Genomic DNA, 15,745 nt, shown 5'->3' with positions numbered 1-15,745 from the left:
TGCATATAGAGTCTGGAACCTACGCCCTAGACCTCTTTTAAGAGGCCCCATTTCTCACCTATGACTGATCTCGAGGCTCAACCTAAGCTGGAAATAAAAGGAGGCACAGTTGCAAATTGACATTTCTCATAAGACATGCCTCAACAAGGACAGAACCTCTGAGCAAAGACAGACTTAACTAGTTACAAGCTATTTAAAGGAATCATTCAGTCATTAGCTGACCACTAGGACAGCAAGCAGAGACTTCATGTGTGTACATGTAACAAAATAAGGGCTTTCAGAATTAGTCCAGCAAAGTCATAAACCAGACAGTGTCAAACTCAGACGTGAAGGACATCTGTATCACTTAAATACCCACTTTTAAACAAAATTTTAAGATAAACTTGCGAAGAAAAGCATGTACAGGAAAAATGCAAAACTGACCCAAGTCTACACATTGGGCTTGGCCAAGCATGACAGTGATGATCCACTGGTAGAGAATACTGAGAAATTGTAACTAAAGAGTTTGGAGTTGAAAAATAGAACAAATGAGAAGTTCTAAGAGCAGAAGAGAAACCTTGACAAATTGGTAAATGATGATTATCCAGTCTAAAGAATAGAAGTGAAAAAAGTGAAGAGGCCTGTGAGTCACCTCCCTCATTCTATGAGCATACATACATGAGTCCAATAAGGAGAAAAGGAAGTGAACAAAATACTTGAGAAATAGTGGTTGAAAACTCCCCAAATTTGATGGGAAAAAAAATCTCCACATCCCAGAAACTCAATCCCCAAGTGAAAATTAAATGCAGTCAGTAGAGAACCTAATCTTGAAAGTAGCATGAGAAAAGTGATTCATCACCTACAAGAGCTACTCTGCATACATCACACACCAGGGGAACCAGGAAACCTAGAAAGCCAATGTGCAAAGATACACGCAAAATACAGAAATGCCCTCTCAAACATGAGAACGAGTTCTGGATAAACAGAGATAGCTGATACGTCACAAGCAGACTTGGCTGTGCATTAAAAAAAGGAAAAAAGCCACCAGACTGAAAGGGAAACACCAAACAGTAACTGGTACCCACCAAAGGAAGGTAAGTCTATACACAAATATAAAACATTAAAAATGCACTTTAGTATATAATGCTTTTCTGTCTGATTTAGAAGAAAACTATATAAGACAATTATGAAAAATTGCAGGTTTGTCATTTAGAAAGTTAATTCTATGAATCTAAAGTACAAAGGGGAAGTAATTAGAGCCATATTGAAGCAATGTTACATCTTCAGAAATTAAGTGGTGGTTTAGACCTGGAGAAATGGGAGGATAGACTGCTGATATTAATGGAACTGGGTTTCTTTTTGAAATGACAATGGCGTTCTGACATTGACATGGTATTTGCGTAGATCTCTGAATAGACAAAAAATCATTCAGCTGTACACTGGCAGAGTGAATTATGTACTTCGTGAATTGCATCAATAAAGCTTTTAAAAAGAAAAGCACTGGAGACATGACAAAAGGGGTCAAGTAAGAATCCTTTAATATTCATAAGAAGCTAGGTTAAACTTGTGGTTTTACATTAGGGGGAAAGTATAATTATATATTCTAAGTTCATTTATTGTTACCCTCTGAGATTCATTGATGTAAACTTAAGAACACCAAGAGAAATCATACAATGCAATATAAATGAGAACTATTAAGAACACAATAATAGCAAGTATGTCTGTTTAGAAGTATATATGCACAAATTCAACATTTATTCAATGGCTTTATCATTGTGTTTCATTAAAATGTTTCATTTTAAAATGAGGTTTATTTTTTTTAATTTCAGAGTCATGATTACAATGATAAAATTTTAAACAAGAGTGAATTTGGATGTTTGTCTCAAAATTTACTTTTTGTGATCCATTTAAATTTTTCAAGAGCACTTTCATACACAAGAAAGTGAAAGAAAGCTTTCTTTCACAAGATGCACTTTTTTCCCTACTTACATTGAAATGAGTGATGCCTAAATAAAAACAATTTAACAAAATTATGTAAGCCTGTAAATTAAAGCTAACAAATGTTTGACCTGGAGTTTAGAACAAATTAAACAGCAGGAAACCTGAAAGTAGTGAATCATAGTAAACTAGACATTTAATGATAGTGTCTACTTATTAAATAGTTGATAATGTTGCCTTTAATTTTACAAGAACTGTGATATCTAATGATATTTTCTAGTGAGGGCCCAAGTGCAAGAATGCAGATGAGTACCAGATTGGTCTGAAGTCTTCTCCCTGGAGAAGGCCTCTTTTGCAGGGCTTTGGAACCTCTACATAGAGCCCGAGAAATATCCAGACACCAAAGAAATTGGCATTGCACTTGGTTTCTTGTATTTCTCATCTGAATTTCTCCTCATTTCATGCCCAGAACCAGAGCTAGGTCAGAAATAGGCTGACTTTCAGGGACTTGCCATCTTAACGGTTTGTGTTTATCTGGCTCTTGTTCTTCAAGACCAGCCTGCTCTGGTTCTGAAGCAATCTTCCCAGGCAGGTAGCATGACAGAGTGGGCTTAAAAGTGCCAATTCCCATTACCTCTGAAATCTTGAGCAAATTTTCTGTCATCTCTTGAGTTTCCATTTTTCTCATCTGGAAAATGGGGTTAACAATACTGACGGGATAAAATGTGGAGGATGAAATGGTTAAAGGCACAAACTTAACAAGTTGTAAATAAGTCCTAGACATCTAATGTGCAGTGTAGGAAATTTAGAGATTGGCAATGTATTATATTCATCACACCACTAAAAAATAATTATGTAACATGATAGAGGTTCTAATTATCAATGGTCATATTACAATAATACACGAATCATATTACAATAATACACGAATCAACATACACATTCAGCCTACACAGTGTTATATGTCATATTTTTACAAATCAACACTTAGTTATCATTAGGTATCAGTGTATTTGTAAGACTAAATGAGAAACTTCAATATAATAATTCTAACTGTAAAACATCTTATGGAAGATTTCATGGAACTCAGGTGTAGCTTTGCTAAAAATGGTCTTCCCTCTGGACTAGCCCTCCACTTTGACAAGTATTGTCCAATATATTAGCACTGACAGAACAACTGCCTCCTGAAGCAGAAGGAATAGAAAGCTGCCAGATTTTGGAGTAAGAAATTACATGGCCATAAAGCTAAGCCCTGAAATATTAATTTCTCTACGATGGAGTGGTTGCCTCTTGACCAATGAGCACGAAGCCAAATATATGTAACAGGATAACTGACCACTTTGAGCAGTGATACCGACAATACTCAAAGAACGTGCCAGTCTCCTGACAGGGAAGTTCAGAACTTAAAAAATATTAAGAGAATCTTTTTCAATTTACTTATATCTAAACAAATGCGACATTTTTATTTGCTGTGCCTTTATGAACAGTTATATGTCACAATAGTAAATCATGATCAAAACTGCTGCTTGTGGGCCCTCCCTGGTGGTGCACCAAGTTAAAACATAACACTATGAAGCTATTGCAACCACTGCAGCACCAGTTTAATCCCCAGCCAGAGAGGTGACCTACATGGCGCAGCAGACCTTTCTTGTCTCACGACCCTGTTCCCCCCCGAGTAGTGTACCTCGTTGATCTGCCTCTTCTGCTCCCCACTGTCTGTGATGAATCCTTTACACACACACCCCCGCACCTCTGACCTGTACCTCAGTTCTGTATGCATAAATAAATCTTTAAAAAAAAAGGTGATTGTGATTGGTCTAATTCCATGAGATCCTTTAGTTTCACTGTGAACAGGACTTGATTTACTAATTATGAAAAAAATAATATTTATATCTATGTGATCTGCATCAAAGCTGTGATTATTGATAGTTTCTCCAGTTGGTCAGTGAAATTTCTAGGCAGTGTATTAATAAGTCACTAAATAACAGAACACTAAATACTTCTGGAAGCCTGACAAGTTTTGCTGCCAGGAGTAAAAAACAGTAAATATAACCTGGCACTATTCAATGTACATACCAGTGTTTGCAATATGCAGTACTCCAGACATTAATTGTGATATCTTCTGAGAAGGGAAGGTCTGTGCCAAGACATCAGGGTCAGGGATTCTTTTCCAATTTTTCTTATCAATGGCACTTTTACTCTTGCTTTCCAGCATACAAGTAACTGCAGAACAGCCACTCCATTGAGCCCTGGATATTTCTTTCCTTCCTAGACTTAAAAGCCTATCCATTCTCCAAAATGCTTTTGCAAAGGCTTTGTGTATATCCTCATACTCACACTCCATTATTTTCACTCTTTTCTTTGTGGAGAAGACATCTTCTATAGCTGTGTAATCTTCCCTAAACACTGTGCAAAAGGAATTGATTGTATTTTGTTCTTCAGGGGTCATTTGGTAGGAAGGATCACATGTGGAAAGTTGATGGAGAAATAAAAGTGGGAGTTCCTTTGATGTCAAATCTGCAGCTGAGGCTCCATCATGCCCAGCAAACAAACCAAAAAAACACACATTGCGTTGATTGCCAAAATTCCTAACTACTGTGAATTTATCATTCATCTCTGCTCTCCATGTAGAGTTCCTGTCATTACAAACAGCTATGCTTTTAATTAACGTATGGTAGAGTTTTTTAGAATATATGTAACGCCTGTGAAAGTTATCAATGATCTTATAATATGCTGGCAGGTGTTTCTTCCAAAGTAGTTCAAACGCGTGATTAACTCTCTCTAAGGCTTTTTCAGGGTATGTAAGAGATGTTAAAGTGTTGGCGATTGTAACCTGTCTCTGAGCAACCATTGCTGTCCGTGTTGGTTTCTTTTCACCCAGCCAGTGAAAACCCAATGTGGCCATAGCTCCATGTATCTTTTTATGGAAGAAAATTTCAGAAAGATCAATTTCATGCTGGCATATGGAACAGGGAAATGTGATCTTTTTATCTGTGGCCCCCTCACCAAGGTCTCCAGTGTCGGTATATGTTCTCTTCCTCCTTAAACATTTTCTTCTCCTGAGAGGTGGGACTTCATCATCAGAAGTAAATGAGGACTTTTGTGTATACTCTCCCCTTGTTTTCAAAACCACTCTGCAAATAGGATGATATTTAGATATTTAGGTGCCAGGTATGATGCAATAAAAATATCTTTAGCCTCTTCAACCAGCCTCTGTGCTTTGATTAGAATTAAGTACTCTGATGCATCTTTTTGTGATTCCCTCTAAAACATAGTAGGTACTTAACACTTAGTGATTTACCCATGTATACGTCAGTGTAGTTGGGTAAAACCTCCACGATGTCAGAGAGACATCTAAAAATAAATACTGAGAAATGAGCACAATGTTTATTACAGCAATGTAATGGTATATGCTTGAGACATAGGAATATGATTTCAAATATGAGCATAATTATGTTTGACTGTATTTTGGCTTGTTTAAAACAGTTGTGTCCTAATTAAAGAGTTCTGTAAAAAATGACAGGACCCTTCCTGGTGGTGTGGTGAGTGAAAGCACAGCACTATGAAGCTACCTGCAGCCACTGCAGTGCAAGTTCTATCCCCAGCCAGGGAGGTGACCCACATGGTACAACAGACTTCTGTCTCATCTGCTGCTCTCCTCAGCACTGTATTTCAGTAGATCTACCTGTTGCTCCCCACTCTGTCTCTGGTGAATGCTCTTATCCCCCCCACACACACACCTCTGGCCTGTACCCAAGTTCTTGTATGCATAAATACATCTTTAAAAAAAAAAAATGAGAGATGCCAAAACCAAGCAGAATAATGAAAAGAGCTAATAGCTCTTTTTTCCCTCAGGTTTTTTTTTTTTTTTTAAGGCATCAGACAAGAAGAGATCTGATATATGCTAAGGAAAGGAAGGATGTGTAACTGGGTGATAAATTTCTGGAAAGCAGGTACCCTTTCAATCAGAAGTATCTAGCAAAGTGCCTGAGGTCATTTTCCCACAAATCTTTAGGGTGTGAGATCTCTGCAGGGCCTACAGGAATATCAGAGACCTGAAATAAAATACATATGTTATAAAATATTTTTAAAACTGAAAGCTCAAAGTTAGTAGCTTAAAGTGTATAGGAAAACTAGTTAAATCAATTTAATTCATGCAGAAGTTGTAGATGATAAGGGTGTTTTTATTGTGTTAGATGTAATAAGAGGTGGGGCCTGAAACATTATGAATAAAGCAATATGAATGTTTAGAATCCTTAGGGACTTAAAACTTTCCAGCCATAATAGGTATTCAAAATGTTGATGATTCTTGTTATAAAAAATAAACCCCTGGCCCTCCCTGGTGGCCAGCGGGTTAAAGCACTGCACTAGGAAGATTAAGCCACTTCCTCATGAGTTCGGATCCCTGCCTGCCCCAGAGGAGATCCACATGGCGTGGCAGACCTCTCCTGACCCGCCCGCTGCTTCCCCTCAGCAGTGTACTTCATTGATCTGCCTGTTCTGCTCCCCACCCTGTCTCTGGTGAACCCTGTACCCCAGTTCTGTATGAATAAATAAATAAATCTTAAAAAATAAATAAATAAACCCCTTTTTGGGCCCTCCCTGGTGGTGCAATGGGTTGAAGCACAGCACTGTGAAGCTATCGGCAGCCACTGCAGCAAGAGTTCGATTCCCAGCCAGAAGGCAGGCCTCTCCTGACCTGCCCACTGTCCCCTCAGCAGTGTATTTCAGTCAATATACCAGGATAATAAAAGGACTATATCAATATGACAGTAATGTGGCTATAGAAAATAGGCAAATATCGTCTAGGATTCTTGCCTATAGAATTTTTCATTCTATGGAAATTCTTATTTTCAGGAAGGAAAGACTTCTATGATCACAGTATTAAAAAATCTTATTTTCAGGAAGAGAAGACTTCTATGACCAGTATTAAAATGTTTCACTCTTGGCCCTCCCTGGTGGCGCAGCGGGTTAAAGCATAGCGCTGAGAATCTAAAGCCGCTTCTGCATGAGTTGGATTCCCGTCTGCCCCAGAGGTGACCACATGGCGTGGCAGACCTCTCCTGACCTGCTCCCTGCTCCCCTCAGCAGTGTACTTCGTCGATCTGCCTGTTCTGTTCCCCACTCTGTCTCTGGTGAAGCCTCTCGCCGCCCCTGAGCCTCTGGCCTGTACCCCAGTTCTGTATGCACAAATAAATAAATCTTAAAAAAAAAAATTGTTTCACTCTATGATAGGCAAAAGGACTTTAGCAACCTTCATCTATAGTGAACATGTGGCAACATCAGTAAAAATTAAACAAACTTTTGTTAAGTTAGAAGTAATAGCTAATTCCCTTGTTTGAATTTAATTCTTGAAATGCACAACTACATTTGGATACAGCTACACCCCGCTGCAGTAAAATATTATTTACAAATTCCCACTTCATAGATGCTCCCAGTCTTATTAACACATCACCAAGTCCCGGCTTTGCCTCACCAGCGGATTTTTATTTCTTAAATTGAAAATTATAAAATGACACCAAAATACAAAAGCATAATGAGCCCCCATCACCAACTTCAATCATTATCAACATTTTTTAAATTTTAAGAGAAATTTTTTTAAGATCATTAATAAATTGTCTATTTCCTCTAGACATGAGAGAGATCCAACATGGTTGACTAACTCACCACTAAAATTTTTTATTTTAACTCTTCTTTCATCCATGTTTTCAACCTCTATTTGTTTCACTGGTATTTTAAAGCAAATCCCAAAAGTATATCCCTTCCTTAAATTTGCTTACAATTCATAAGCAAATTTAATCGACAACCCTTCACCATTCACTTCTTCACCTTCGCTGAAGGTGACAGACAACAAAGCTTGTACCCTGCTCCTGAAGGTATGAGGGGAAGAATCTGAAAAGCCACCTATATGCTCCTACAAAGGATTAAACTGGTCAGATGGAGTTTCAACAGCCCCATTACGGTACCCAACCAGAGACTAACCCTTTATCTAGCTGGGAATGGCATCACGAGAGCTGAGAAACTGGTGTGGAAAACCCACAATTGAGAGATATTAACAATCCAAGGCAAATCCAAGCAGGTAGAAGGAAGAAGAGTGTCAAGCAAAGGAAATGGACTGACAACCAGTGGAAGCAAATGAGTACAGCTTTTAATGGTAAGTGTTTCAGTTCTTTTGACCTAAATGTTTATCAGATATTTTTTGTCATTATTTAATAATGGTCGCATAAAAGCTAGTTTTTCTGAGGCATAATGAGTTGTTGGAACACTACTTAAGGGACCCTAATACTATGATTTGACCTAGAATGAAACTATATATCAGACCTTTGTTTTTCTCTTTATAAGGAATCACCACAATATAGCTCCCTTTCATGGAATGATTCTTAGAATGTAACATGTTATCCATATGTTCGTTCATTCATCCTTTCAACAAATACTTGATTACCTACAATATTCGGGGGAGGGGGCGGTATTTGCCAGGGATATTGCAGTGAACAAAACAGGTATATATCCTCATGTGTAAGGTAATAAAGGAAAAGTGAACATATATCTGATAACGATAAGTACTATGAAGAATATAGAAGAATAGGAGTATAGGGAGGTGCAGAAGTGTCCCGTTGTATAAGGTAGTTGGAGGGATATATATATTGCTCATCACTGCCCGTAGTCTAAAGAAAGCCAAGTGGAAGAAAAGAATACTGCAGATACAGTTGTTCATTGGCTACATTTGTCATCCAATAAAAATAAAGAAAATTTACCTTAATGCATTCAGTTCCATGGTCCTTTGGAATTGTTACCTTCCTGAGCCCTCTCTCTATCACCTTTCCAGCTTCTGTTGCTCCAAATTAGGTAGTGGTGGTGATGACAATTGAGCGGTGGTGCCAGTGGTGATGGTGGTAGTGGTGGGTAAGCCACTGGCTTGATGGGAAAGCTCTGTGTGGAATGTTTACTACATCACCCAGCACTTCAGCAAGAACACACTTCATGATTCTGAAACATTGTGAAGCAATAAGGTTCCAAGTGGAATGAAAGAAGGAACTTGTCTGTGAGCTCTGAAAAAAAATTTTATGTCTATAGATAGTATAAGAAAAAGATAAGAGTAGTGGTTATCAAGTGAAATTTTTTCCCCTTGTAAGTCACTTTCTTTCTTTTTTTAATGTTTACTTTTTAAAAAAAAAATTCTTTATGCATACAGAACTGGGATACAGGCCAGAGTTGTAGGAGGGAAGGAGGGGTGGTGAGAGAATTCACCAGAAACAAGAGTGGGGAGCAGAACAGGCTGATATTCACACTGCTGGGGGGAACAGCGGGTGGGTCAGGAGAGGTCTGCCACACCATGTGAGTCACCTCCTGTCAGAGACCAGCTCCAACATTTGAGGTGTCTGGAGGCAGGACAGGCAGGACCCTAAGATGGGAAGGCGTCGGCGTGCAGAAATTCCAAGAAGGGGAGAGGGAGTGAGGAAGACACGGGAGTCGGAGTTGGGTGCAAATCTTCCTGCTCATCTTTTTGCAGGTCTTTATTTATACTGTTTAGCAAGATTTAGTTACAATAATGCCTTAGGTAAGTTAATAAGAAACTGACATAAAAGTTTCAAAGGAAGAGGAGAACAATGCATCTTTTTCCTTCTACTTTATGGCACACTATACTATACATCTTTGTGATAACTTTCATGTATACGGATGTTTAACTGTGACTTTAAAGGGTCAGGGTCTGGGAAGGGATGAGCTGTTAGCAAAGGATTTAAGAGTCGTAGGGAAGGAATAAATTGTGTTAGCATAGTCGTCAGTGATAGCCTAAAGAGAAGCTAATGGCTAATTTAAGGTTAGCAAGGAGTAGCTAGTGTTTGTTTAGGAAGAGGTTAAATAAGATTAGCAGAGAGTAGTTAGTGATAGTTTTAGGAAAAGAGTAAATTAAGAAGAAGTTACATAGTTGTGCATTAAGCAAAACCTGTGTTGATAATGTTGGGAAATTGTCCATGGGTCCTTATGCCCTGAGAGTTACCTTAAGAATCGCTTTTTGTCAAAAGACCAAAGAAGTTTTCCAGGAGTCTTGATGCTCTGGGGTCTTATCTCTCCAGGAGCTTGCCTTTTGTCTTCAGTCAAAGGAATTTCCTGCCCAGGAGCAGCTCAGCTTGTACTTTGCCCAGGCCAGGTAGCCAATTTAGAGCTAAGGCAAGCCAGTTACAAACTGATGTTGCTACAATATTTTTTGATATTACGATTATACAAAAAAGGGAGGTCATAACATAAGTTAGCAGTGGAAATTCTGATATTTCAGAGCTTTTCCCAAGCTATCCGGAATCTGTCAGACGATAGCCGTTGCATAGCTTGTGTCAACCTCCCTGGTTGGGAATCAAACTCATGCTGAAGTGGCTTTAGCTTCTTAGTGCTGTGCTTTAACCCATTGCACCACCAGGGAGGGCCCATAAGTCACTTTCAAAGTAGCAATTCCAGAAACTTCTCCTTAGTCCAGAGCAGTTGCTGTCCCACTCGGGGAGCAGAGGAGTTTGGCTGTCTCTCCAGAGCAGCCTTCCTATCCGTCTGTGAAGTCCATCCCTCCACTTCACTGTCCCTAGTCACTGCCTGAAAGTTACAGACCTGGTTTGTAATGTATTTTTGATTCCCAAGCCTACATCCCTCCTGAACAGTTGTCTTTATTTCCTAGGTTTCTGGCCCACAATTTTGCTCCACTCTCCCACTCCAGGCTGGATTAGAACAAGAGTCCTAGAGCAGCAGGCTCTCATGGTGGAGGAGTTTGGACAAGCTTGATTGCTGGACATCTCCATGGCACTCTAGCACGGTCAACACAAGGTCAATATGTCCAAATCTCACTATCTTTCCTCTAAACAGCTTGGTTGGGATGGAAACTTTTTCTCAGAGTCCCATTCCCTCTGTGGTGCCAGGTTCCAGTTGTCCAAGAAAGGGATTTGCAGTCTTTGGGGGTGTACATCTGAATGTCATCATGGTTCAATTAGATGACTGACAAGTGCAGAGTAGGTTCTAGCTTGTCCCTGCTCTGCTCTGTGTCCAGCTCCAGCTCCGGATGACCAGTCCTGCTAACAACAGCAGCTGCAGGTCCATCAGTGGACATCATCCTCTGGACCTACAAAGGCCAGTGATTCCTTGAGACTTCTCCATGAGATTCTCCTTTGTGGTCCTACTTTGGTGACTGGACAGTCTTAGTTTCTCAGACACACTGGTTTGGGATTTGTCTGGTCTTCAATTCTCAGCTATTCAGCTGTCCAGATCCTCCCATAAACTGTGTAAAGTCTGATTTCCACAGTGAATTCTTTATTCCATGCTTCCTTGGGTTGTTTTATTAATCGAACCCCTGCTGATACCACGAGTCTGTCTTCCCGTTTAGGATATCTGTCCAATTGATCAGCAAGGCCTTCAGATCTCCCTCTTCATAGTCCTTTACTCATCCTGCTATCACAATGTTCACGATACTAAAATATTTTGCCTGGATCACTAAACCAGCCTCCTAGGCTGCACTAACACCTCCAGTTTGGTGCTTTCCTCTTGGAGCAGTAAGAGGTGATTCAGCTGCCTTGATCTTGTTCTCGCTATCATTCCTTAACGTGTTTGACACCGTGTCTTTGTCTGCTGGTAACTTCTATAGACTCAAGTCGCATGACCCTCTTACTCAAGTCAAAAGTGTATATAGCTCCATTAAAGGGATCTTTGCCAGTTTGGTAAGAAACAGTATTTGATAGTTTCAATCTGAATTTGTTATTATTTGATAGCTTTTCAATTCACCCTAGGCACAGGCATTGTATATTCATTTCCAGCTGCTGTTTGATCTCCATGTCCCTGAAAGCGTGGGAAAAGTTCTCTGTCAAGCAAGCACCGAGTCTCCTATAGGCTGCAGCTCCCTGGGGTGGGGCCCAGCATCTTGTGGGGTGGCTGTGGTGCTTCTGTCTCACCTCCATAAGTAACCCCTCAGCCAGTTGGTTATTAGGAGCATGGAGAAACTGTCTTACACAGTTAGCTGGTGCTTTTATGACAACTTTTACCCGGAGATGCAAAATAGAGATAGAAAAAAAAAATCAGGAACATATTCTTGGAATATTTCCCAAGGGAAAAGATGCATATCTCGACATGGGTTTGCACTGGCTTGTTTTCTTGCAAAATGTTATTTATTGTCTGTTGATTCAGTTTACCTATGAGCTACTACATATTTTATTTTTGTTAGGTATTTTACTAACAAATAGAGCATGCTATATATTTATTTGTTAGTACCCAATTAAAGCATTCCATTTTTTAAAATATTCAAAGAATACAGAAGTATATAAAGGAAAAGCAGAGGGCTCCCTGCAACATAACCGCTACCCAAATCAGGTATGTATTGCTCCACACTGTTTTCTATGTATTTCATGAGCCCATGAAATACAGAGATGCAATCCATTTTTTTTTTACACAATCCATTTTTTAAATTAAGATTTGATTTCCTTAATTGCACAGATTCTAGATGTACAGCTTGCTGAATGCACAGGGGGTATAAAGGAATATGCTTGTAGACTCTGTCAGGTCTTTTTTTTCTACATCTTACAGAACAACTTTGCAATATAACATAAAATTACTTGATAAATATTTTCTTTTACTTACTAGTATGGCGTAGGGATTTTTCAAGTCAATGCCTATCAACCTGTTCCAATTTTTAAACTGCTACCATATATCCCATAGTAAGTATAAATGATAGAATGAAGGAAATTATTATTATTATTTTTTAAAGATTTATTTTTTGTGCATACAGAACCAGGGTACAGGCCAGAAGCTCAGGGGCAGTGAGAGGCTTCACCAGAGACGGAGTGGGGAGCAGAACAGGCAGATCAACGAAGTACACTACTGAGGGGAGCAGCGGACGGGTCAGGAGCGGTCTGCCTCGCCATGTGGTCACCTCCGGTGCAGGCGGGGATCGAACTCATGCGGAAGTGGCTTTAGCTTCTCAGTGCAGTGCTTTAACCCGCTGCACCACCAGGGAGGGCCAGGAAATTATTTTTTTAAGGATGTATTTATTTATGCACACAGAACTGGGGTACAGGCTAAAGGTGTGGGGAGTGAGAAGCTTCGCAAGAGACAGAGTGGGGAGCAGGACAGGCAGATGGACCAAGTACATTGCTGAGGGGAGCAACAGGCGAGACAGGAGAGGTCTGCTGTGCCCTCTGGGTAAGCTCCATGGCCAGGGACGGCACTCGTCCTGAGGCAGTTGAGACTAGCATCTTAGTGGTGCACTTTAACCCGCTGCCCACCAGTGAGAGCCCAGGAAATGACTTATTTTGCGATCGCAATAACATTATAGTGAACAATAGCACACCTAAACAGGCTGGTGCTGGTGGATGGACAAACCACAGAAAGTCTGCCAGGGGGAGGCGAGGCGGCAGGGAGCTAGATCAGGCAGGTGGGACTCAAATCGCAGCTTGTTGCTGACTTGCTGATGCTTTTAGATTATTTAGCCAGTTCAGGGCAAAGCTTTGTCAGCTGTGAAATAGAAATAATAATAGCAACCCTACTGGGTTGGTGTGAAATGAGAACCGTCTATCAAACGCTGAGCAAGCACCATGTACAGAATAGAGGTGTGATAAGCAACTGTTGTTATCATTAATGTCAGCCTAGTAAAATTACCTAGTATTCCCACATTCCACAACCATCTTCTCACATATGTTTCCATAAGGATGTCTTCCCCTGGCTCACTTTCAGCTGTTTCTTTCTGTTCAGTTTTTTAGCTGTTCAAACGCCTCCATCTAACATAACCCCTCATTCAGCTCAATATCACTCTTACCTGTTGACACGCTCTCACAAATACATATACATGCACACCACACACTAGACACACATTTAAAAAGAAACTTGAAAGGTAGATAAGAAAACATGATGTAGCACTCTTTCAAAATCTGAAGCCTTTCATGTGCTTGAGAATATCGTATGTCCACTAAAGTGGTAATCTGTGAATATTAAGTTTGCCTAAAGATAAAGAAAAAAATAAGGTAACATAGTAAGATGGAGGCTGAGGCTTACATAATTAATTACAAAGCTACTTTTTGTTCCATTAGAGAGTACAGTAAACAATTAGGAATAAAGAAAACGTGTATGGAAAGTAATAATATAAAAGAACTATAAAACTCTACCAATAACAAGTTCTGTCAGGAATTCAGATTCATAAAATCTGAATGAAATGAAACAGTATACATGCAAAGACTCACCTTGATTTTAGATGGGAAAACACTGGTTAGAAGTGCAGAAAGCAAACTACACACTGGTAGAAGATCACCACAGATATAATTGGTAAAATATTTAAATCCAAAATGTGTAAAGCTATAAATACATCGCTGCAATAAATCCATAATGGAAAGACAAATGTTCCTTTGTCTTCCGAAAGCCTTAAGTGATATTTTTCTTTTTTAAAGATTTATTTATGCACATGAGCGCTGGGGTACAGGCCAGCAGTGTGGGAGATAGGTGGATGAGAGGACTCACCAGAGACAGAGTGGGGAGCAGAATAGGCAGACTGACTGAAATACTCTGCTGAGGGGGAGCAGGGGATGAGACAGGAGATGTCTGCTGTGCCATGTTGGTCAGTTCCCTGGTGGGAATCGAACTCTTGCTGATAGCTCCATCATGCTGAGTCTTAATACTCTGCACCACCAGGGACGCCCCTTAAATGATGTTTTTCTTTTCCTTTTCTTTTTTTTTAAGATTTATTTATTTATGCATACAGAACTGGGGTACAGGCCAGAGGTGCAGGGGCAGTGACAGGATTTACCAGAGACAGAGTGGGGAGCAGGACAGGCAGATTGACGAAGTACACTGCTGAGGGGAGCAGCGGGCGGGTCAGAAGAGGTCTGCCGCGCCATGTGGTCACCTCCAGGGCTGGGGATCCAACTCACACTGAAGCGACTGTGGCCAGCTTGCAGTGCTACACTTTAACCAGGGAAGACCCTTCCTTTTTAAAAAATATTAATTTATTTATGCATATAAGAACTGGGGTGTTAGCTAGAGGTGCAGGGAGTGAGCAGATTCACCAAAGACTGAAATGCTAAGGGCAGCATCTGGGCAGGTCAGGAGAGGTCTGCCATGCCGTGTGGGTCACCTCTTGGCCCTTGGCGGGGATTGAACTCATGCTGAAGAAGCTGCAGATTGCTTCACAGTGCTGCATTTTAACCTTCTGTGCTACCAGCAAGGGCCACATCTTACATACATTTGCAATATTTCTTTTTGTCTATTCATTATTTTTAAAATGAATAAAGTGGCATTGTTTATGATGTTCAAAAACAAACATTTGGCTCACGACAGGAGTTGTAAATACAATGACATCCTATAAAACATGTAAAATTATCCGTATTTATTTAGGAAGAATCCCCTAAATATCGTTTCAAGAGAAAAACAGATGCACAGCAGCATAAATCGGATGAGTCCATTTATATGGAATCTACAGATGCACAAAGACACCAGAAAGGTGTTACCCAAGTGCTATCATCAGCCTTTGCTTTCTGCTATCTGCTTCTTTCTGTTCCATTTTGGCTGTGTGAGATTGAGCAGGAGTAGGACTAGATGTGATGGACATGGCAGGTTTCTGTGTGTCAAGGGACAGGAGAGACACAGATGCATGGCTGGATACTAATAAGGTCAGCGCTGTGTGCAAGAAGTATTTCACCCATCCATCTACACAAACAGGCACTAATAACACATTTTATAGACAAGGACACTGAAGAGCTGCAAAACTAGTTAACCTGCTTGGAGTAAGTGCGGAGTTGGGAATCAAGTTCAAGAGTGTTGATGGGCCATAGGGATGATTTCTTTTTTTTTTAAGATTTATTTATTTGGCCCTCCC

The 15,745-nt window shown here is 40.1% G+C and overlaps 1 protein-coding gene across 1 annotated transcript in view; it reads right to left on the bottom strand.

Moving 5' to 3' along the window:
• Positions 1–15,745, bottom strand: part of PP2D1 (protein phosphatase 2C-like domain containing 1) — a 41,190-nt gene that overhangs the window by 7,430 nt on the left and 18,015 nt on the right. The window contains exon 2 of the mRNA XM_004692182.2: positions 3,994–5,051. Coding sequence (XP_004692239.1) covers positions 3,994–5,051 — 1,058 coding nt within the window. The remainder of the gene's footprint in view (positions 1–3,993; positions 5,052–15,745) is intronic.

Source organism: Condylura cristata, unplaced genomic scaffold, assembly GCF_000260355.1.
Source record: "Condylura cristata isolate star-nosed mole 26May11 unplaced genomic scaffold, ConCri1.0 scaffold00033, whole genome shotgun sequence".
In the NCBI taxonomy this organism is placed as follows: Eukaryota; Metazoa; Chordata; class Mammalia; order Eulipotyphla; family Talpidae; genus Condylura; species Condylura cristata.
This window is presented reverse-complemented; position numbering and strand designations above follow the sequence as displayed.